We start from the raw sequence: 23937 nt of genomic DNA, 5'->3' as shown, positions 1-23937 counted from the left end.
CACGCATGCAAGCAAAGCAAAACAAGTTCATTCACTGCTTTCTGTTGTCAGGCAGGTATTCAGCCATCTCCAGGAGAGTTTATGTGCTGAGAATGATGTCATGTGATAAGGAATATCCCTTTAGTCAGTTGGGGTCAGCTGTCCTGGCTGCGTCTCCTCCCAGTTTCTTGTGCCCCCCAGCCTACTCACTGGTGGGGCAGAGTGAGAAGCTGAGAAGTCTCTGACTTAGTGTAAACACTGCTTAAAAAGAACTAAAACATCTGTGTATTACCAACACTGTTTTCAGCACAGAACCAAAACACAGCACTATACCAGCTACTAGAAAGAGAACTAAGTCTATCCTGGCCAAAAGCAGGAGAGCTTCCTTTGGATAGTGCAGACTTCTCTGAAAAAATGAGGCTGAGTCTCACTTACATGGATATTGACTGTATTGTTTTAGTGACACTCAACTTGATGGTGCCAATTTGTAGCTTCTACAATTTCTAAGTCAGCTCTTAAGGACATCTTGTGTGTTCTTGATATATGTGCATTTAAAGGGTTTCTTTTTGTTTGTGTTTGTGTGCTGCAGTCCTATAGAAACAAAAACCTAAACCAGGAAGAGACAAACTTTTTTTCAGGTATCAGTTACTGTTGCAAATCTGGTTCTTCCTTCCAGTTATGCTAAATAAAATTTTTGTGATGTGTGTAGCCTAATGATGACATTTCTTACAGAATTTTTTGTAAGCTTTTGAATACAGTAGTTACTTGAAAGGAAGTTCTGGAAAGTAGCTAAATATGTTCAAAGTTTTCACTGTCTTTCCAGTTTTCCTTTCTTGGAACAAAAAGAGAGTTTTAGGACTCCTGATACTAGTCGTTTTTACTGTACAGAATTAGTTACCCTATGAATTTCTTGTCACCTCTGAACCTCTAGTAAATCTTACTACCTTTTGATGTATTTTCTTTTCTTAATGCCTCAAATAGAGTAGATAATTGAGAAGTGGTTTCAAAACTTAATACCACCCTGCTTGAATGTTTTTCCTCCAATACCTCCCCAGTTCTTTCAAATCTAGTCAGTTTATTTGGATAATGTTGTGTTTATCTCAAATTGCAGCTTACTCCATCTGGAAGCATCTCATTGATAAAATCAATGCAGGTTATTAAAAATCCTGTAAAGACATGTGACAAGGTCTATTCCTTGATCCAGAGCTTGACTTCTCAGATCAGGCAAAGAATGGAAGATCCAAAGTCTGCAGGTACTTAAAACATTTTTGTAGTTCTATTTAGTTCCTCTTGTTTACATCTGAGAGAGAATTGTAACATAACTTCATTAAATACGCTTTTAGCAGAACTTGAATTGAGTTAAGGATTTTCACAGTCTGTTTCCACATGCATAATTTTAAAGTAAAAAGCAGGAGAAACTCATGGTCGTATTACAGGTAAAAGCTTTTTGATGTTCCGAAGTTCAGGGTAGTCCTCAAACGTTTGCATAAATTGTTGTCTTAGTTATTTGAAACTCAGCAGTCCACAAAGGTAATAAGAAAAGCAGATGGTACTAAAGCTAAGTTACATACGTACATCTTTATATTTAAGAATCTTTGGTGAAGATCTGTTGCTTGCTGTAAGATGTGCAGTAGTAATGCATACAGTGATGTTCAGTATTAATGATGGTGAACCAGTGGTGCAGGAAGACTGGAGCATGAAGTGACCACAGTGGTTTTTTGATACTAACTAAATACTGTAATATTTGCTCTCAGTGTTGCCTGCAGTGTATAGTATGCAAACAGCTTCTGTCCTAAGATTGAGCAGTACAAGTGTCACCTGTGCATGGTCTTGGTGGGTTTTGTCTATTGAGTCTAATCCGATGTCCTGGGATGGGGATAATCCATCCTTTCTACCAGTTTCTTGGGTCTTGCTGTTGACACATGCAGGAAAGGTGTGTGGTCTGTTCTGAAACAGAGATGATGTCCTGCTCCTTTTCCTGCCTCCTAGAATTTTCCTACAGCTTTTTTTGTTGTTGTTGCTTTTGTTGCTTTTTTGATCTGTGCTGTGGATGCCTTATTCTTGGTGCTGTAGCTTTGTTTAAAGGGCTGGTGGTGCATTTCTGCAGTGAAGCTTTAAACGAGCTTAATGTAGCTATGTAGCTGTGATGATTTCAGCAGTAAAATTTACCATATGCACATCTGTTCCCTCTAAGAAGTAACGCAGTTAACTTATTTGATCCCTTTTATCCCTCTGTATTCAACTGTTACTACCATACAATTAAAATTTCCTTTTTGTTACTTGGATGGTCTTGATTACTTATGGAGATACGTGTCTATCCAGATATTCAGCTGTACCACAGTGAAACCCTTGAACTGATGCTGCGTAGGTGGGCCAAGCTGGAAAAAGACTTTAAAACAAAAAATGGAAGATACGATATTAGCAAAATTCCTGATATTTACGACTGTATAAAATATGATGTGCAGCACAATGGCTCCTTAAAATTAGAAAACACAATGGAATTATACAGGCTTTCAAAGGCTTTAGCTGACATTGTGATCCCTCAGGTAAGCATTTTCAGTTATTATATACAATAACTGCTTTTTCAAATTTAATGAAAACATGTACTCTGTCTTTCCTATTGAAGTCTTCTGTATTTTGCAGTAATAGAAGTCTTTAACGTCACTTATTTTCTAGTAGCAAGCTGATCATTTTTTGGTATGAAAAATTTGATTCATTAAACTGTGTTCAAAGAAAATCTTGGTAGCAACTTGAACTGTGTAACATGTCTGCTTCCTTTACTGCAGCGTATTAAAAGTGGTTCATCTCAGCCATTCTTCACAGATTTAAGCGGTGCCTCTGTGCACAGCTGTGTATTCTGAAATGGCATTTAATTTCATTCTTTCTGCTTCCAAAAATTTCATTTTCAGGGTCTTTGCAAATTACATTGTTAATCCCCATCTAATTTCACTTGTCGTAAGCAATTTAAATTTTAAAAGACCTTTCTCCTGCTTCAGGCTGCTAACACTCCCTGATAAAAATGTATACATTAGGTTTTGTAGAATTTCAGGCCAGAAAACAGTACAAGTTACACTTCCATACACCACTCAAGTTAGCTCTAAAATGTTACAGGCTGCAGGACGTGAAATTGTTTTGTGATAACAGGACAGAACCAGATGAAAGCTTTCCCCAGGTGTCCCTGTGGCTACAGAGCACTGTTGTAAGGGAGGTGTTCTCCATATTGTATTCAGTGAGGGAAATTCTTTCTCTCCCCATTTCTCACAGTCCCTGACAGCAAGGAGGGCAAAACCAGCAATGATACTAAGTATGTGTAGTGTTATGTGGGCCTGTTAAGCTTAAATTTTTTACAGTGTTAGAGAAGAGCAGGTAAAATAGTGAAGGAAGAAACTTCCAACATATAGTGAAGGAAGAAAAACAAAGAAAGCTTGATAAGCCTACATAATGCAAAGGAAAAGTGCGCACTTTGCTTTCTTGGGTAACCAGAAGATCCATCATAATGATGAGAGTGCTTTTATATCACATGCAGCATAACCCATGAAGCTTCTGGAAGAGCAAATTTTTAAATACTGTAGATACTGTAACAGATACATTATTTTCTGGTTGTATTTAACGAACATTTTCAGTATTATTTGAGGAGAATAGGAGATCTGTGGGGTGGTTTATCCCAAATTAAGATAGACATATTAAGTAGGTAATGTGTCTGTTTCTTTAATGACTTAAAAAAAAAAATAATTACATGAAATCAGGTGAGATGAAATGCATCATAGATATGTAAATGTGGGGTGGGGAGGAGGAATAGTTCCCTAGATGTTTTGCTTAAGGAAAAGAGCTTCATCATACCAGAAGGTGGATCCACTTTTGTGGTTTGACTAGTGAATTAAAAACTGTTTCTCTGTGTGAAATCAAACAGCAAAAAGGCAAACCACTTGTTACATGAAGAGACATCAGTAATCAAATGTAATAAAAACATTAAACGAAACAGTTTGCAACGAGAGCAAACTAATAGATGACTAATCAGCTTCAATATACAAGCTTTGAATTAGAAGGCATTTTCATTTTTAACTGAATTTTGAAAGTCACTTTGTTCTTACACAGGAGTATGGTATTTCTAAGGCTGAGAAACTAGAGATTGCCAAAGGTTACTGTACTCCCCTCGTTAGAAAAATCCGTTCTGACCTTCAGAGAACTCAAGATGATGATACTGTAAATAAACTCCACCCTCTGTAAGTCTTTTATTTTTTTACATGGTTACATTAATTTCTGTAATACTTAATGGAAGTATTCCATAGCTTTCATATTTGGAATGTCCTACTAGCTCATAATAATTTTATAAGTATTATTTGTTGACAGCTTTCTCTAAAATAGGCACACATCTCCTTATGGGATAGTAAGTGGGTTTTTTTTCTTTCAAGTTACTCCAGGGGTGTTATGTCCCCTGAACGCCATGTTCGTACACGGCTGTATTTCACCAGCGAGAGTCATGTCCACTCCCTGTTGTCCACCCTTCGTTATGGTGCCTTATGTGATGTAAGTTGAACACTTTTCCCGTTAAAGCTGTGATATTTTTAAAGGAACCAAAAGGACTCAATCTAACTAAGACTGTATTAATTGGAATCTTAATTTTCTTAAGTGACTTTGAAAACTATCACACTTTTAAACAATTGATTTCCTATTGTATATGCAGAGACATATTTCAAATTGCTGGTGTTCACATTGGTGGAAATCAGCACGCCCTTTGAAGTGATGCTGACTTCCATTGGTGTTATCAGCTGTATATGTTATGGTCTCAAAGAGGCTTTAAAAGGGCAGATAACCCATTCTTTTGTCTTACATTGCCACCTGTAATTCTTGTAACTCTCTTTCCTTCAAGTTATCATTTGGGGTTCTCTTGAATTTACTTTTGAACTGGCTGCTTATTTTTGACCATTGGCATATTGTCAAGACCTGCCTACCTGACCTGAAGAAGGCTCATGTCATGCGAAGTTTCTCCTGTTCAGTGGGTTCTCTTACTTTCCTACATTGTCATAGAATACCTTGAAGGAGGTGCGTTATTCTCCATCTGATTGGCTTTGAAACAAAGGACTAAAAAATACAAGATCTGTAGATTCAGAAATGACGTAACTGAGCTCTTGGAGAGGCTAAACGCAGCACTACAAAGCCTATGCAGCTGCTTCTAAGATAGAGCTGGATTAATATACTAACTTTCTAAGTGGTTGTATTGACGTGCTTTCTTCTGGTAATAGATGACTAAACTCACTGATGGCAAAAAGCATTTTTAATCCTAGACCTCTGTGACATATGCTACAGCAGATACATTCCTAGGTTTAGGCTGATAAACTTTTAAGTTTTCTTTGAAGTATTTTTTCTAGAGCATGAAAATAGGTGAATACTCATTTTAAATAGTTTGGGATGTGATGGTTGTATTTCATCTACATACTAGAAGCTTTCATTTACTCTGTTTGACTGGCAGAGCAATATCTAGAAACATTTTCCACAGTATACTAGCTGAACTGAGTTTATTGCAAGATTAACATTTGCCATCAGGAGAGTTTAAAATAGTGTCTCTGTCTACAAGACATATATCATCATTTGTGAAAGAACATGAAAGGTACATTGAAATAAAGTATGAAAAGTTCTGATCTCAACTTTTCATTCATTTGATAAGTCACTTTTTTTTTTCTGGTTGTATCTGTTTTTTCCTTAGCTGTGAAAAGCTTTGTGCTTCTAGTCTGTATGTAAAATCCATGTAAATGGGGAAAAAGGGAAACTAACAGTCTTTTTAAAGAAAATCGCTGGTTTTTATTTGTTGCTTTTCCCCCCTTCCCCCCCTCTTCATAAGGAATCAAAAGATGAACAATGGAAACGAGCTATGGATTATTTAAATGTTGTCAATGAACTGAATTACATGACACAGATTGTTATCATGCTTTATGAGGATCCAAACAAGGTATTTAAAATGGATAAATCTCTTCAGAAACAAGTCGTGCTAAGCTGTGTATTAAAGTATAAACCTACTTAATAATTTTCCTTCAGGAACTTTCTTCAGAAGAACGTTTTCATGTAGAGCTGCACTTTAGTCCAGGAGCCAAAGGCTGTGAGGAAGATAAAAATTTACCAGCTGGATATGGATACAGACCTGCCTCCAGAGAGGTAATAATTAGGCCTTTTCTTTAAAGCAGAAGTTCTGGATGCAGACATACCTAAAATAAACACTGGCAATTTTTTTGGTAAAAAATACAAATGTGATTTTTGTCTTGGTAGAAAAATGTTTAGTAAAATATGGGCAGTCCCGATGCATTGTTCCATTTTGAATGGACACTGAGGTAATGGACACAAGTAATTTGGTCCTCCTATGGCTTTGCCAGAGCTTTTGCTAGAAATACGAAATACTCATTGTAAGAAAAGTGGTACCAACATCAGTATCACATCAATGATATCTGGCAACTCAGTTAAAGTAAGGCATTTTGGCATGTTTATGAACACTGATTGTTGAAGAAAGACTTACTTTTCAAAGAGGTATGGGGGGGTCTGTGGAGTTACCACCTCCTTTTTGAGAAATGAATGAAAGCTGAGCTTGACTGGAAATCTTCTATTGACTAGTGGGGCCAGCATTTTATTATATTACTATGCAGCCAGAGCAATGTGGTTAATTAGAACCACACTATCATAATGTGGCTGGTTAGGAGCAAATACACATAGCCTAGAGCAATTTGTTCAGTAATACTTGATTTACATCTTGTATTTTTAACATCAGCTTGCTTTATGTTTTCACAGAAGATTTATTTAACAGCCACTTCTGTCTGCAAGTTGCAAGGTGTGCAGCTAAATTAAAAATTAATCATGTATTGTTTGTAGAATGAAGGCTCAAGGAAAACCTCTCACAGAAATGATAGTGATGAGGAGGCACACGCTCCTAAGAGAGATGAAGCAGATCGGTCAGTAGTGATGTTCAAGCCAATGGTTTCAGACCCAATTCACATACACAGAAAGTCACCCCTTCCAAGATCCAGGAAGATTGGTTCTGTTGAAGTAAGTGTTTATGTTCCAGATAATGTCTTTTCACAGAAAATGACTTTTGCTTACTTTTAACAAAACAAAACCAGATGTAATTCTGCTTTTGATTACACAGAACCAGTATGATGTTATGTCTCACAAAAGGGTTGCTCTTATTCTATGGGAAATCCTCCATGGCAGTAATTTTGTCTGAAGGAATTTTTTTTTCCTAAATGAATTATTATTTTGTGATAAGACTTATTTCCTTTTTTCTTTTTAAGACATTTTAGAAAAGCTGATACCTGAAAATGAAGATTTTTTCAATCTAAACCTACATCTTCAAACTAACTTACGTTATTTTGTATTCACCCTTACAAGACAGCTGCTCTTGGGAATTAAACCTTCAGGGTGATCATGCTGAGAGGGAATGTTGGGATTGGGGGTGGTAGGGGAGGTACAGAAGGTGAGAGACATGTCTTCTGCTGTATTTGCTTTCACGTGGAGTGAAAGTAACTCCACTTGTCAAGCATTTGAAGGTAAGAGAATAAACTGGAAGCTTTTTTTAAAGTGGGTGGGGTTTGTGCTTCATTAATTCTTTAGATCACATCTTGAACAGTCTAGTCTCCTGTCTTGAAGGCCATGACATGTAGGTGTGCTTCACAGACACAGCTTTAATGTCACGGGGGTTGCAGGATGCACGGCATTATCACTGATACCATTTCTGTGGTTGAGTGGCAAAGCTTCAGATGGTGCATAGTGGCACTTCTGTGATATTAATGCTAGGAGCAGACTAACAGCTTCTTATTGCCTCATTTTCAGTTGCTTAAAACCATCAGAAATGAAGATTCACACCAAAAGCTTTTCCTTTCATATCTGTGTTGGGAATGGGCTGTTTGTGTGCAATGAAAGTATTACAGATTTGCAAGTAACTTGGTTATTGGTAGTGTGGAGAGAAAAAGATGCATGGTTCCCTTCTATAAGGATATCTGTATAACTTCACATGACTTCCATAAATTAACAGAGATAATAAATGTCAATGTCTTACATTTTCTATTTCCAAGTTTTATCATAAACAAATGCTCACAACATCAGTATTTTTTTATTTTTAAAAGCTGTTTTCACTATGATCATGCAAACTCCCCTCCTAGTTATGAGTTCACATACACACAACTTAATAGTCTATTACTTCAAACTTTTAATCATTTTCATTGTTGTAAATTACATAGAAGTTACTTTCAAAAGGTATCAATAACATGAATAGCTAAATTTTGACTGTATAGCTTTATATTATGTTCAGATAGATGTGTTTTAGCATTCAGTGCTTGTTTATTTGCTGGAAGAAAATAGCTGATACAAAGAAAACATACACTATGAAAGGTTTTTGAAAAAATAAAATTGGAGGTTTCATCTGGCCTACTGAAATCTGCAAAACCAGTATTTGGAATATTTAAACCAAAAGGTATTTTGAAGTGTTTAAAGACAGTCATTACAACTTAAACTGCAACTGCCTTGAACCTTTTTGTTTTGGTTTGGTTTGTTTTCCTATAAGGGAATTCTCTCTTCACCTGTGTCCATTTACTTGAAAGCACACTGTCAGGTGTGAGATTACATGGAAGTTTTAATCTGGGGCGTAGTCAGCAATATTTGCAGAATAATTGCAATTGATTGAGTCATGAAAATAAAAAAAAAGCAGAGTTCTAACAGTAAAACGTGAAAGTAAGGCTCATTGGCGTTGAAAACCAAATTATGTATTGCTAAAAAACTTGATTGCTAATGATACGTAATGATGTAGGAAATGGGAGACTCTTAGCCTGACACTGTCCTCCCTTGAAGTCTTAATAGGTGTCCACCATCAGATAATTTTTAGGGCTTTTTTGAGGTGGGAAAACTATTACCAGTCAGGTTGGTGCTACTACCAGTGAGTCAGCTGTAAAGTCTGAAAAGCAGTTCTAAAAATGAAGAGTCTTTCAGATAAGGTTATAGGCTAGAAATGAAAACTTTTAAGTAATAAATAGGAAAGTTGAATGTACTTAGAGGGGGAAAACTATTAAACAGTGTGTCAAGGATAACAGATGTTCTGTTTCCAACATGTGAGAAATTCTTAAAATTATAAATCAATTATTGATAAGAATTCCTTATCTCTCATGTCTAATAACTAGTCTACCAGAAATTTGATTAAAGTGTTATATTAAAAGATATAATTGGATGAAAAGATTGAAGTGGAACTATTAAGTTCCTAATATTGTACTATTAATCTTCCCTATTTGCTGTTTAATAGTTTTAAAAGCAGTATATAAAAGGGTGCAAGCAGAGTGGGTTTTTTTCTTTTCTGTTCATTTGGCTCTGTTGAATCTAACTTTGCATGCTTTGCTGTTTTTTGCCCCCTTTCTCACTTCCAGGAAGAGAGCCCCCTGAGTGTGTCTAGCCCAGAGTGTATTGGTACCTGGCTGCATTACACCAGTGGTGTGGGTACTGGGCGTCGAAGACGCAGATCAGGGGAACAAATCACTTCTTCCCCTGTCTCCCCTAAATCATTGGCTTTCACATCCAGTATTTTTGGCTCATGGCAACAGGTTTTTAAACTTTACTTCATTAAACATTATTATGCATTCCAAGCAACAACGAACTGTCTTTAAGGACATCTAATCCCTTGTTATGGATTATGTTTGAAGGAAATTGTCCACTTGTTAAAATCAGTTCCCGAGAATGTTTGGGGGGAAAAAGAGCAAGTGCATGTTTTTCCACTAAATGTGCCATACATTTTCCTAAAAATTTGGTTTCTTTATAGGAATTACAAATGTTATCACAGTAAAAAAGACTTAGTCTACTGCCTAATGAAACAGACTTCTGCTTTGGTTTAGTTGTCCTTTAAGACTTTAAAAACAGCATTGATTAATTTGGTGGTAGGTAAATTGAAAAACTTTTTTTTTTTTTTTTAATAATTGCAACCAATACCATTTCAAATAATTATTTGGTACTTCATACTGCTATTCAAAACTTGTTTTGCATATATCATATTTTCAGTGGCCTGGTATTAACTATTGCAGGGAAAAAACTCTAGCACTAATAATTCTCGCCTTCTGTATCTGGAGGTATCTGAAACTCCCAACACGGGACATCATCCATTGACTTGTACAATATTTTGAAGATTTTCCTAAATGTTGTGGGGGGAAGGCAGGAAAAAAAAGAAACAGTAAATTTTCTTTTGGAGTACGAGTGAAGTTCTAAAGATTGTTTAGTATGTCAAAATATTGTTTACATGTATAACAATGGATGGTGTTCTGTTAACCATATCCTTTTTCTTTGAAAATTTTCATAATTTCTTTTTATTGTGGAAAATTCTAAAACTATTTACATAGGAAAAGTTTATATCAGTAAAGGCTGTGAGCATCTGAAGATTACACTGATTGAGCCCATGCATGGATCAGTGATTGTATGGTGTCCTCAATAGCTTGTCTGTCTTTCCTTCCCTCCCCTCCTTTTTTCAATACAGGCGCAGTTTAGGAGAGTGCGTTTGGTAAAATGAAATAAAATGTCTCAAATGTCTGTTCTCATATTGGTCTTCGTCTGTGTCCTTTCTCATTCTGAATGCTTGCTTTGCACCACTTCATTGCAAGGAACTCATATGTGAAATGGACTCCCTTCAGAAGGGGATATTGCATGATCTTTCATGTTTCCTTTACATATTTTTACTAACACTTATCATACAGCTTATTAACATTTGTATGTCTGAAACAGGCTGCTGTATCAAGTTAAATGGATGTTTCATGCTGCTGTTCTACTTTCCCTTATTTTTCTGTTTTTTATATCCAGGTCCTATCAGAAAGCAATAGTAACTTAAGAACGCCGAGAACTATTCTGGAACAAAAGCAGAGTGGTCTAGGTATGTGCCTACAATTGAAACTTTGTTTGATGTTAGCAGCTTTCCACCTGCCCGTTGTTCTGTACAGTTGTACGTTCTTTGAATAGCTTTTATGTTAACAAGACCCCGTAGTACATGTTACCAGTAATATATGCCTAGTGTCTGCATATGAACAGGGCAATTTTTCTGCAGCAAAAGTTTAATAGAGAAAATTATTTGACATTGTTCACACTACTGACTCTGTACTGGTCGCAACAGGTACACAGGATCATTTTTAACATAAAGTATATTTTTACGATAATGTAATTCATGACTGAGCTTTTGGGTTTTGCAAGAGTCTTTGAATTGAAACGGCCTGCACTGGAAACTGTTAAAACACTTTTCTTGAAGATCAACCTTTCCTACTGTGGGCAGTTGATGGAACTGAAGCTGTTTCATCAAGGGGGAGGGGGATGGGGAACAAACCTCAAGTTTCTTGATAATATCAGGGGTTTTGTACACATTCCCTCTCCTGAAATCAGTTTCTTCCTTTCAGCATTGGAATGAATCATGCTATAATTCAATTAATTATTTCAAATTCTTTTAATTCAAGTGGTGCTTTTCTGTTGCTTCTTTGAAACAGGCATACATGTCTTGTATGTAAAAACATGAAATTGTGCACTACTGTAAATCAACATTGCATTTTTTTCTTTTAAGTGTGTCTTTTCATGGGAAAAATGAAGTGTAAAAAATGCATAAGCTACATGCATAGACTTAGAAGTAGCTTTTACTTTCTTTGTAAATATTGTATTTTTTGTATGTCTAATCTTTCTGTGATACTTTTCTCCCTATTATATTTTTCCCTTAGTAAAATGCATACATCAGGTGCTCTTGTTTATATTGTGTGCTTGCTAAAGTTAAATAACTTTTCTTTTGCCAATGTGTGACACAATATGGCTTGTGGAAGTTGTTGTATTTCTGTGTGTAGGTTAAGGTATTACATTTGGCGTGAAAGGCTTTTGCCACAGGCCTGGCACCAATTTATCTTGCCTGTGATTGGTCACATGTGCTACTAATGTTTCCCCTCACTGGGTCATTAAAAGTGATGAAAGGAAGTATCCCTGAAGAGAGAGTTGATTTTCACAAAAAATCTGCTGCTACTTATCTAAAATGTAAAAGATAAGTTCTGAGTGAAAAACCACTTCTCCTTTCAACTAGTAGTCAAAACTAAAGGAAAAAAAATGCAACATTTTTTTCCATTTTGTTCATTGTTGTACGTAAATTTCATTCGTGGTAGATGGCTATAAAAATTATGTTTATATTTCTGTCTGTGGCTTTCAGTGATTCGTTAAAACTCCCATCCTAGTGGCAGGAGTGTATGAGTTGTAACAAAAGTACTCCCACTTTCATGGAGATATACAAAAGTCTTCTCTGGAAAGGAAGTCAAGCTAAATTTGATGGAACTTTTAGGTATTTTCAACTTACTGTCAATTATGGTAGCTGAAATACGAATATAGTATTTCCAATTTGGGTAACATTTTGTTGGGGTTAGAAGAGGAAGATTTCCATATTAAGGCTCAAGAAATGCATGAGTACTTCATTGCAGTCTGACATTTCAAAAGTTGATTTGGATTAAAGCAATGAGCAGTATTTTTCCAGTTTATATTTGTTTCAGAACCGCTGGTTTTAAAACACACAACTTTCATATCATCTTCATCTTGGTTTTATTTTGTTGTTTTGGTTATGTTTACATTGATGCTAACTGGTAACTTTTCTTTACCAAAAGTGAAAACAGGATAAGGACTCACTTTGTTAAAGCCAGTCCCCTCTTTGCACATGTAGCAAAGGGTGCTGTGTCATGAGTAGAAGCACAATAAATTATGATAGTTTCAGCCTACAAGTACCACTCTGACATTACAAGCATATTGTGAACCTGTCCAAGGCACTGCCAAAAGCTGCCTTTTGTGTGGTAAGAGCCATGTGCTTGCATGCTGCATGCGTCCCCAATGTGAATGGACGAACACCTGGTTGTTGTATGTATTTTCTCTAACTCCCATCAGGGTCTCACTGTGCGGGCCTGTTTAGCACCTCAGTGCTCGGGGGTTCTTCAAGTGCACCTAACCTACAGGATTATGCTCGTACTCATCGTAAAAAGCTGACTTCTTCTGGCTTCATAGATGGTATGTGCACACTCTCGCACATGCGCGCACAAACCCATGTGCCACATTAAACTTCTAAAGATAAGTCCTAGGTTACTGATTTTAATGGAATCCTACAATCCTTTGCCTTAGTATTAATTGAGTTTCTGTTGCTTCTTTATTGCCCGTAGCTTGCTTATATTTAACTTAATAGCATAGTTAATTCGTGTTTCTGTCTTGAAATGAACACTAGAGCTCACAGACTTGTAATGCGTGCCAGGAGATTTCAGGAAGTGCATTTTTTTAAGTAAGCTGAAATTTCAGGTTTTAAATTATTTTTTCATTTTAAACTTCAGGTTTTATCATTACATATTGATCTTGAAATGAAATTAATTACTTGGAGCATATACAAGGAATTAAAGAAATTATAAACTAATAAGTTAAGTATTGACAATGAAAATTTTAGGATTCCTGACCTTTTTTCCGTGGGGGTTGGATTACAATGGAGCAGGAGATTTTTAGTTTTGGATAATCCAGGGTAGAGAAGGAACTCTCTCACTCGATTTCAGACTGTAAAGATGCCAAAGCACACCTTTATAACTCTGAGGTGAAACAGTATTCATACTGTTTTCCCCCCAGTTCACTACTCAGTGTTCTACTCTAACCTGATATAACCTTGTATGCCAGAATCACCAGCTCATTCTGCTTGTTTTCATACACTTCATTACACATCTAGTAGTTACCAGCAATCCAAAATTTCTTCTTTTTAACCCTTATTTAGATTTTAGCCCTTTTCCTTGGTCCCCTCTGCATGCCACTCAGTTCTAATACCTTCTCATCTTTTCTTTTTTGTTCTTTCTTTCCTTTTTAAAAATGTCCCTCTTTTGGTAGCTGTTACAAATTTCAGGTACCTGTTTTTCTCTTTCTCAGACACCACACGCGGTTCTGCTGTTAAAAGGTTTTCTATCTCATTTGCTCGACACCCAACCAATGGTACGTTTTGCTTTTATTTTAAAAAACAAAAACAAAAACAGAAGGTTCCTTGCTTCATCCCTTTTATTTTTATTTCAAACACGGGGTGTACAGTATCATCCAGCCGTCTGTCGTTCCTAACTTCAAACACAACTCCAAATATATTTGTAATCATTAGATATCCTAAATCCCTTCTTTACCATTCATTAGTATAAATACAACATCAAAATTCATTCCTTAGAAAAATCCTTAAAAAAATTGAAGTTCTACTGTTAGTCGTGATCTCTGTAATAAATTATTCTCCCCAATTTCTTGTATGATCAGAATGTATGGTACAAGATAAAACCAGAATTAAATCTGATCTTTATTGGACATACACTTCTTGATAGCTGCTGCTGCTTCTTTGTCTTGCTCCTGCTGAGCCTCCTGGTTCTAAAATCCTGAGTTTCCCTGAGCCTCCTGATTCTAAAACAAATCAATGAATTGACAACTGGCATTTATGACTATCTTCTTGAAGTGATGCCAAGTTAAAAAACTAAAGCTGAGCTTTGGTTCCATTCCTGCTAAATTGCTATATTTATCATCAGACAACAATTTATTTTACCTTATCGTACTTCTCTGTTCATCAGATGTGCAAATTACTTAAATATTGCACTAAAAATCACAGCAAGATTGCTGCCTGTTGGTTACGTTGACCTCTTGAGCTTTAAGAGTGAGAGTTAACTTGTCTTCTGTCTACCATAGTTACAAAAAAGTCTGGTTTAACACACAGGGCAGAGGTATGTCTTTTTCTTCCTTAGCACAATATTTTGTACATACCTTTCTACATGATTAAATAGGCCCAAAATGTATCCTGTTCATGAAAAGTAGACTGTCTTCAGTATCCACCAGATCTTAACATAGCTTTTCCAGATTCCTTAATTGCAGTTTTAAAGTGTATATGACTGCTAGCTGAGTACAGTGATGGTGATATTACTGAAACTGCAGTGGAAATCATCAGCATTTTTGTGTTAGATTCGAAATATATTCGCTTAGAAACAAGGTTAAAAAAAGGGCTGAGTTTTTGTTTGGCTTTGCTGAGAAGCAAAGTAGTCCTTTATTACATTAATTTGGAATCCATAGTGACTTTTTGCACTGCAGTGCTTCTTGAAGGGAAACTGCTATAGTAAAGCTGAATTAATACTATTGAGGCTACACAGTCTTGATCTAAACAGCCAATTCTAGTGTGCTGTTCCAAATAGGGAAGTTAGGAGTCCATTTTTTAATCTTTAGATTCAAACCAAGTATTTCCAAAATATAAAAGGTTAGAAAGTAAGAGCTGCATTTTAGTATCAGCATCTAATATGATTACTTTATGTTCCATTTAGCACTACCTTTTTGTGACTGCATTCTTTAAAAAAGAGTCTAAATTGCTTTTAATGAATGCCTTGATTGTTCTGATTGATTTAATACAGTTTTACCACACATCTTTTACAAGATTAATGCATGCTCCTATGAAACCTAAGTATATTTCAGGTTTCCAAGGGTTCTCCACTAACATAAGAACATTGATGTTGTTTTGTCTGTCCTCTGGACTATCATTTTGATTCTCCTTGTCCCTCTCACTCTGTTTTTTCTTGGTTTTTATGTTATTACCACACCCTCTTAACTCATTTCAGACTACCCCCCATCTTTAGTTCAAGGAACATGGTGAAACAAGTATCTTCTGACAGTGCTTTACCTTATTTTCTGGGCCTCTGCAGAACCCACACCTCTTTAGGTGCTGGTCCATTTCCTCTGTGGAATTTCTAGGCTCCAGTGGTATGTCTCTATAGCTTCTAAATGTAAGACAGCAGGGTGGCTTTTTGAGGTGCTGCGTTAACCCTTTCATTGTCTTGCCTTTTGATGAGGACAGTGCTTTAAGAATAAAGATAGCCTAAGCTCAAAGGCTGTTAGTTTACAGAAACAGCTTTTTAAAAGGGATACTGTCAGGCTTCATCATTAATATTCAAATCTATTTCTCATAACATCATAAAATATTTATCATAAAATATTCAAATAAAACACTGCAGATAGATTTCCAGGGTATCTTTTTAGTCATACCCCTTAGATGCAAAGATACTACAACAACATGCTGGGATATGGCTATCTGATGGCAGAATTGTCAAAACTGAACAAAAGCCTATGGAGGGAAAATTCCTGAAAGAAGAAAAATGTTTTCTTTTCTTTTTTTGAAGGGTATGGGTGTATTTTGAAATTCCTTTTTAGTCTCCAGTAAAACTGCACTATAACAGTATTATTAAAAAAGTTAACCTGACATTGTCCCACTATGTTCTTGGCAAAATTAAAAAAATAAATCCTCATTCAAGTGATAGTGACTATTCTGTCACTATTTACTATTTACTAAAGTAAAGAGAAATCTTGTATTTTATTGTAATGCAAAGAAAGGGTTTGCGCTTTGCATGCATGCATAGTTATTTAGGACATTAATATGTATGCCAAACATCTTAGTGCTTACACTGAAGCTTAGCTACTGCCTTTATAGGAAAACAGAAATTAAGTATGTGGTGGTGTTTCTTTTGTACATAAAGACCAAGTCTCCATGAAATGCAACATTTTATTCGTAATGTAAGTGAAGCTGACATAAATACACTTCAGTTGACTGTATATTTGAAGCAACTGTCCCTCAAATTTGAGTATGGCCAAGGTGGTTCCAAGTATACATACAGATATTTGAGGGCTGAAATTCTGTTCAGTTACCTTCTCTATGCAAAACAATAAATGGGGAGTGAATGGGGAACAGTGGATATCACAGGAATATTGATGCTTATTATTTTAGGGGAGGGAACAGTTCACAATCATAATGCTATCTCTAATAAATGTACCTTGAACTGAAATTCTAAACATTATTTCATTCACTATTGTTTCTTCATTTAGAAATCTTAAAATTGTAGCCACTGTAAATTTACAATATTGATTTGCAAAGTTGTAATGTTACAGCTGTATGTTGAAAACACTAATGGATATACTTTCCTCTACTGAAATGCAATTGGATGAAGAGCTTTCCATTGAGTTACCAAACTTGCATCACCTTAGAGAACTGCAGGGGATTTTTTTCCAAGAAGTTTAAATACTTTTTAGTATGTTAGTAATAATTGATATGCATGGTTGGTGTATGATCAATACTAATGCAGAAAAGCAGAGTCCAATAAATTTTTAGATTTTGGGTTGCTGTACTTACCTGTTCTAATATATTAAATTTCTAGTCTTTTAAGTACTGTTTTTAAATGCATAAAGGTAGGTGTAAATCTGTTTTACAAAGTTAAAACATGTAACCTTAAGGTACAGAAGTGCTAACAGCGGTTTTCTTTTGATATTGAAGGCAACAGTTTGTTTTCGCGGAATACTGAAGATGATAGAATGTGGATTCTGCAATTTATTTCTTGGAATTTGTAGCATTTTTAGCTCTTGTTTGCTAACAGTTGACAATATAGCTATCCTGTTTTACTTGCATGAATGAGTTACCTATTTAGTGCTGTGCAGGTATCAGAATGAGTAGGAGAAATCCTGTCATTTCCTGACTGGTTGTTTTGGGGTGTTTTTTTTAGTGATTTCCTAAGTATGTCTTGGAGGAAAGTTATTTTCATGAACTGATTTGGTAGTAGAGCACAGCTGTAAAGTTTGAAGACCACTTTATGTGTACATGGGATTTGTATCCCATGGTATGTTACATGGTACCTTTAGTTGAGTATGCCCTGAAAATTGGCACATCTTATTCCAACTCCTGGAATATGTGGTGTCCGTGATTTCAAGAGTACTATGTCTGCATGTGCTGATTTAAAATAAGTACTTCTAATGATGCTTTAATACTTGTCTATACAATAGCTTAAATCCTGTCTTATGTTTGGAAATCTTTTTTTCTTTTATTATTTTTCTTTCAGGGTTTGAACTATATTCCATGGTGCCTTCTATTTGCCCTTTGGAAACGCTACACAACTCCTTGTCTCTGAAGCAGGTGGATGAATTTCTTGCATCTGTTGCTGCTCCATCAAGGGAAAATCCACAGGAGACATGTACTGATTTTAGTTTGTAATTATTTTCTCTTTAAATTGTTAAATATTGTTTCGTTAATCTTTCCAGTATTTTACAGCTAACACGTAAACTAAGAATACTGCTTTTAAAAAAAAGAAAGATGTATATAAACCATAATTTTAACTTTTGCAGTGTGAACACTTTCATGGAATTAACATCTCCAGCTGGGGTAGTAATTAAGGTTTTAATGAAATCGTAATGGGTTTATTTCCTCACATTGAGAATTTATCCATACTGCCCACACTGTGAGCTGAATTACAAGGAATGCTTTTTAGTGGGCATGCAGTATTTTCAGCTTTATACTGTTGTACTGGCAGTAGCCTCAGCAGAGCAGTGTTGCCTTTTACATCTTAGAACGGTTATTTCCTGCTTCTTTCAGTATTACTTGGGCTTTAACCTGTGGAATGCCTTGCAGTTACTTAGTTTTTTAGTAGGTTTTGCTGCATGTGTAATGTTTAAGGGATCTTGAAATGAAATGCAAACTGAATTCTATCCATGTGCGTGTCTCTGGGAAGGTGACTTCAGATTGTGATTCTACTGCTGTGTCTTTGGAAATGGTTTCAGTTAGGTCAGATTTACCACATAGTAGGATGCTTATAATTCATGTGTCAGGTGACTGAAAATCATTCTTTCTGAGGAAATGTCTAAAGAATCATGCTTTGATCAGAAAATTTATACTTTCTAGTACTGATACAAAGGTTACCTTGCTGTTAGGATTTTTCCTTTTTCTTTCTGTTATCGGATTTTTCCCTTTTCCCCCTGTTACTTTGGTTTTATACAGTTCAGATTTTAATTGGCAGCTAATTTGATAGGATAGGCCTCCTATATCTGAGAAGGAAGATAAACCATTTAAGAAAAGTGATGTTACTGAAAAAAACCTCAAGGAGGCCTACAGGTATTTTAAAGTTCTCAGCTATTTAAAATTATTTGTTACACTGGGTAGGAAGTTTATGTGTTTTCAAAATCAGAATTTAGAGTACACAAGACAAAAAAATACTTCTGAAAAACTCATACTTCTGTGGTGGTCTGGTTGTCGCCTTTCTGCGAAAAAGTGGTTGGAAATTAGACCTGATAGAACTGAGGTCATAGGTGCTTTACTCTCCTTCTGCTTTCTTACGTTTGGAAGTTATCTAGAGAATAATGTATTTCATGCACTTCCCATAGGCATTTTGGACAAGTGCCTAATCCAGTGCAGTCTTTATAACCTATGAGAACTAATGTTTTTGGTCTTCTGGCAAGGCAGCTGTTACTGAAATTTGGATCAGCTGCCTAATCAGCATGAAGTTACTGTGTCACTTTCTGAGGTAAAAGGGAGATTTTTAGATTTGTGTTTCACGCTTTGAAGTATTGACACTAGAGTCCAGTATCAGCAGCTGAGCTGGAGATTGTGTGAGTGTGGCATCCATATTGCTGGACAGATACACAGTTCTTTGGCTGCTATTTTTGACGTTTTATTCAGGTGAGAGTATTTTTGTTATTCATGATGTGTATCTTTTCTCACCCACCCCCAACCCCCATTTCAGCTTCTCCAACTTACATGATTCCACTGTCAGGAAGAAAAATTTCTTTAAATACATATACCCCTGCAAAAATTCAACCAACACCACTTGAAACTTTGCCTGAAAGGCTAGCAATAGAGAAACCATCCTTATGTAAGTAACTTCTGTCAGAGGCAGAATGGCTAACTTGATTACATTATTTCTAGCAGTAGGATCCTTTCTTATATATTACATAATTTCTTAGCACAGCTATTTCTTAATGTTCCCTGTCTATGTAAGTGAAGTCATTTTATGGGTCAACGAGAACTCAATAGCGTTCCACAAATAGTTTTAGCAGTAAAACTGCGTTACTAGTTACTTTCTCTTATGCTCTGAAGTGTTTGAAAGAATTTCTATGGCCTGAAAATTCATGGGGTTTTGTTTTGAAGTATGACAGTATTTCCAGCTCTGTCCCGCATAAGACAAGCCAAGGAAATTTATTTATTCAAATGGCAGAATTTCCAAGATGTTTTCTGAACATATACCATAGAGTTCTGTGACCAGGTTCTGTCTAAAGCTGCCAGTAACATGATGATGTAGTCAATCATCAGTATATTCAGTCTGAACTGTTGGCCAGCTACACTGCTTTTGGATGGTTGTGCTGTTTAGAGGGCCTCTAGAAAAAAATCACATGGCGTTTCTGGTTTCATTAGACGCAGTGTAACTTTGTGTGTGTTTCTGTGCTAGGTAACTTGCATTCTTCTTGCTTTTGATGCTTTTTAGCATGGATATTCTTAAGTGTAAAACCTAATACTTTTTTTCTTTACCTTTACAGCTGCCCCTGGGTCTTTCGTTTCTAATGTTAAGCTGTCTCTTGAAGAGGTCTCACTAGATGTAGAATTTAGTGGTGAAACTCTTTCGGAAAAGGATTGAAGTTGATAAGACAAAACTGGAAGCAACTTCTTAAACAGTTCATTAGCGTGTGTTCAGCTAAATTACTGAGCTTTCAAAAGCCATTCATGTCTGCAGTTCATAGTGCATGTAAGACTTAAGTTTATACGTGGTTAACTAGTGTGCACACTACATATTTAGGTCAAATATCTTATTTTCTAAAACATTTCAGGAAATATATATATCAATTTGAAATACACACCTTTAGTTGAAAAGCTGCACCTGAACCTCTTCAGTGTCTTCAAATATTTACTGTAAACCTGTACAAAAAGAAAATACCAATGCAGTGGTATGTGTTACAGTGGGTCTGTTGATATTAGTGTAACAAAGGCATTGTCTGTTGTTATTATAAGCTTCTATTTTCAGGAGTTTATAATCTCCCAGTGAATTTCTTTCGTGGGCTGAAATGTAACATGCATCTTGGCTAGAAGCTTTTTTTTTTAGTTTAACTACATTTCCAAAGAGATCACTTTTGCCTGGTTTCGAAGATAAGCAGATATTTTCTGCACTTGAATTATTTTATATCATGTATGCTGCAATAATTAGGCATGGTGGAGTGAGTTAATGTATTGTCACTTTTGACTGTTCTTACTTCTATTCTGTGTTTACATCAGACCTGTAACATTCAAATACACCTTCTCTTTTGTTGTTTAGTATACATGCTTGTATACGGGTACCTGTATATCATCCAGTGGATAAAACTGTCTTTTTGATAAAAACATATAACCTTCTTTTGTTTACTAAAAAGACAGTTTTATTTGCCTTGCCATATGTTTCTACAAAAAGGTGATACTAAAAAGCAGGTTTTGTAAAAAGAGAAATGGTTACAGCTGGTCTGCTAGTAAGTTTATCCTAAAAATAATAAATATTCCATCTACGCTTTATTATCATCCCTTCAGAGTGGAGAGATACTGTGGTCTACCAGAACTCAGTGCTTACTGTTACAAAATACTCAGGATTCATCATAGCCTGGGAATTTTCATACCTCTCTCCTTCCAATCTAGGTGGTTGGCAACAACTCTCATGTGAAATCTTTAATGGTTTTGGTTGGTTTTTTTATAAGAGCTGTGAAAAGCATTATTAAGTCAGTGGAACTCTGAGTTACTGGGTTGTGCAGAGAATCATCCAGTCTCAGCAGTTCTTGTGTTTTTATCTGTGGCATGAAAAATTATTGAATAATCATAATTATCCCAAATCAATGAAAATAATGTCCCCTTTTGTAAGTTCAGGTGGCTGGTTATTAATAACAGATTTCACAAACTACAAGTTGGATAATTCCTTTCACATTTAACTTGCAGAACACATCACTTTCAAGTAATATTTTTAAGTAGGGCTCTTACTCGTCTCCAGAGTCCTTGCAACTATAATTACATTCATTTCTCCATAGGATCTGTTTTCAGTGTTTACCACACATGAAATGGCTTCAGCAGACTTAATTCTAAAAATGCTGGTTAAATACCAAAAATATGAAGGGTTTCACAGCTATATACTTAAAACATTTCATTTTCTGTAGTGTAATTGTGTTATTCACACTGTTGGTCTTGCGCACAATTGAATGTACTTGTTTACTATTTTTAAAAAAATACTGTTTAAGTATGCACATCATTCCAGTCAACCAAAGCTGTGGCATAATTTTTTTTTTAACATGCTCCTAAATAAAAACAAAGTCTCTGGCAACTTCTATCCATTTTCTTTTCTTTTAAGAGTGTGTGAAGTACATGGGGTAGTTCACTCAGTAGACTTAGTGGAAAACAATTTAGAAATAAGCCATGAATATACAAATAACCCAAAATTTATCTTGGTGGTGAAGGACATGACTTAAAAGAAAGGAGGTTTTATCATTTTATGCTGTAATCACTCCTCAAAAGGTAAGTGGTAGCCACACATTCTGCAGTGCTTCCTTCTGTTGCAGAATGGTAACATTAAATACAGAACCACTGTGAGTGTTTTTCAGTTTCCTATTACTAATCTGGCAATGAGGCAGAACGTGGGCTGTACTGAGCTGATTTGAACCTAATTTTAGTCCAATTTCTTTACACAATTGGACTCTGTCTCACATTAAACATTTTGAACTGTACATCCTACTCCAACCAGCTTTCACAGAGGTCAGAGAATCACAGAAAATCAATTGAATATGACTGTAACTCCCAAAATACTACCACCCTGAAACATACTTCAAGTAAACATTTAGCATTTCCTTCAAAAATAAAGCATCATTACCAAACAGACCAAAACTTTTTGTAAAAACTCCTAAAATTATTTTTAAATCTTGTTTTATCTGGTTTATGTTTCCTTATTATAATAAAGACATAAATTTGAGTTCTCTGTATAATTATATGAGCAAGTAAAATTTGTAAAGAGAAAGCAGATGTGCTTTCACAGTTCAGATTTGGAGGAATCCATATCAAGACTGTGGAGGTATGAAAACTGGTGTAATAACAAAGCAGTCCAGAGAGAGTATTACTTTGGAAAACAGATTCTGAATGAAAAAAAATAGCCGAACATCTATAAATAAAGCAATAAAATCCAGCGTACTCTAGACCATATGCTGTATTATCTCCATCAGGTTTCTAATTATTCTTTTTTAAATGTTACAGTCCTGTGGTCTAATCAAATACAGTTCCGTCAGGATCAGCAAAGACTCAGTATTCCAGCTCTGAAGTTCCCTGCAAAATAGCTAGTTGGAGGTCTGGCTCAGACTTCAAAGGATGTGCAGTTCTGTGTCTGATTCCTTTTTTTAATGAACAAGCTGAAATACCAAACAATGCAAGAGCCCTGCAAATCATCTGTACTTTGGAGACAAATTCTATTTGCAGTTCATACTGTAGAAAAATCTTGGAGAGATGCAAGTTGTGTGTGTGAGTGGCATCAGATGTAGGCCTTTGAGTAGGAGGATGAACTAATTATAGAGAACATACCATAAAAAAGATAGAAGCTGGTGTGGAGAAAACCTTACAAGAAGCTTAAAGTCTTCACATTGATACAAAAACAGTTCTAACACATACTTGCTTAAAAAAATAAATACAATGGATTAAAACATTTCTCACCATGGCACATCATGTATGAATGCAGTATGCAGAAATACAGAAATACACTTCCAGTCCAGAGGAGGAAGCAGGGCAATAAGTAGGACTGCAACCCTGGACTTCAGGAGAGCTAATGGCCCCTTCAAGAACCTACTTGGAGGAATCCCATGAGTTATCACTCTAGAAGGTTGGGTGGTCCAAGACAGCTGGCTAATATTCAAGCATCACTTCCTCCAAGCTCAAGATCGGTGCATCCCTACAAGTAAGAAATCAAGCAGTGGGGGCAGGAAGTCTGTATGGAGCAAGGAGCTTCTGGCAAAGCTCAGAAGAAGGAAGTTTATGGAATGTGGAAAAAGGAATGGGCTGCTTGGGGAGGAATGCAGGATTGTTGTCAGAACATTCAGGGAGGCAATGAGGAAAGCTAAGGTCCATTGGGAATTAAATCTGGAGAGGGAGGTCAAGGACAACAAGGGCTTCTTCAACTGTAT

General features: G+C 35.9%; 1 protein-coding gene across 10 annotated transcripts in view; it reads left to right on the top strand.

The window, feature by feature from the left end:
- Positions 1–22100, top strand: part of PPIP5K2 (diphosphoinositol pentakisphosphate kinase 2) — a 42361-nt gene extending 20261 nt beyond the window's left edge. The window contains exons 17-30 of one of the 10 annotated variants that reach the window (XM_055791204.1): positions 1091–1232; positions 2302–2525; positions 4075–4202; positions 4392–4506; positions 5819–5926; positions 6013–6129; positions 6835–7008; positions 9372–9545; positions 10786–10855; positions 12874–12993; positions 13882–13944; positions 17844–17975; positions 19518–19646; positions 20308–22100. In XM_055791204.1, coding sequence (XP_055647179.1) covers positions 1091–1232; positions 2302–2525; positions 4075–4202; positions 4392–4506; positions 5819–5926; positions 6013–6129; positions 6835–7008; positions 9372–9545; positions 10786–10855; positions 12874–12993; positions 13882–13944; positions 17844–17975; positions 19518–19646; positions 20308–20405 — 1794 coding nt within the window. In that variant the 3' untranslated portion in view covers positions 20406–22100. Of the gene's footprint in view, positions 1–1090; positions 1233–2301; positions 2526–4074; positions 4203–4391; positions 4507–5818; positions 5927–6012; positions 6130–6834; positions 7009–9371; positions 9546–10785; positions 10856–12873; positions 12994–13881; positions 13945–17843; positions 17992–19517; positions 19647–20307 lie in introns of all 10 variants that reach the window. The other 9 variants (XM_055791207.1, XM_055791209.1, XM_055791206.1 and 6 more) reach the window with 9 other exon arrangements.
- The last annotated feature ends 1837 nt before the right edge of the window (positions 22101–23937 follow it).

Source organism: Falco peregrinus, chromosome Z (genome assembly GCF_023634155.1).
Source record: "Falco peregrinus isolate bFalPer1 chromosome Z, bFalPer1.pri, whole genome shotgun sequence".
NCBI lineage: Eukaryota > Metazoa > Chordata > Aves > Falconiformes > Falconidae > Falco > Falco peregrinus.
The sequence above is the reverse complement of the archived record's forward strand: the minus strand, read 5'-3'. Positions and strand labels throughout refer to the sequence as shown.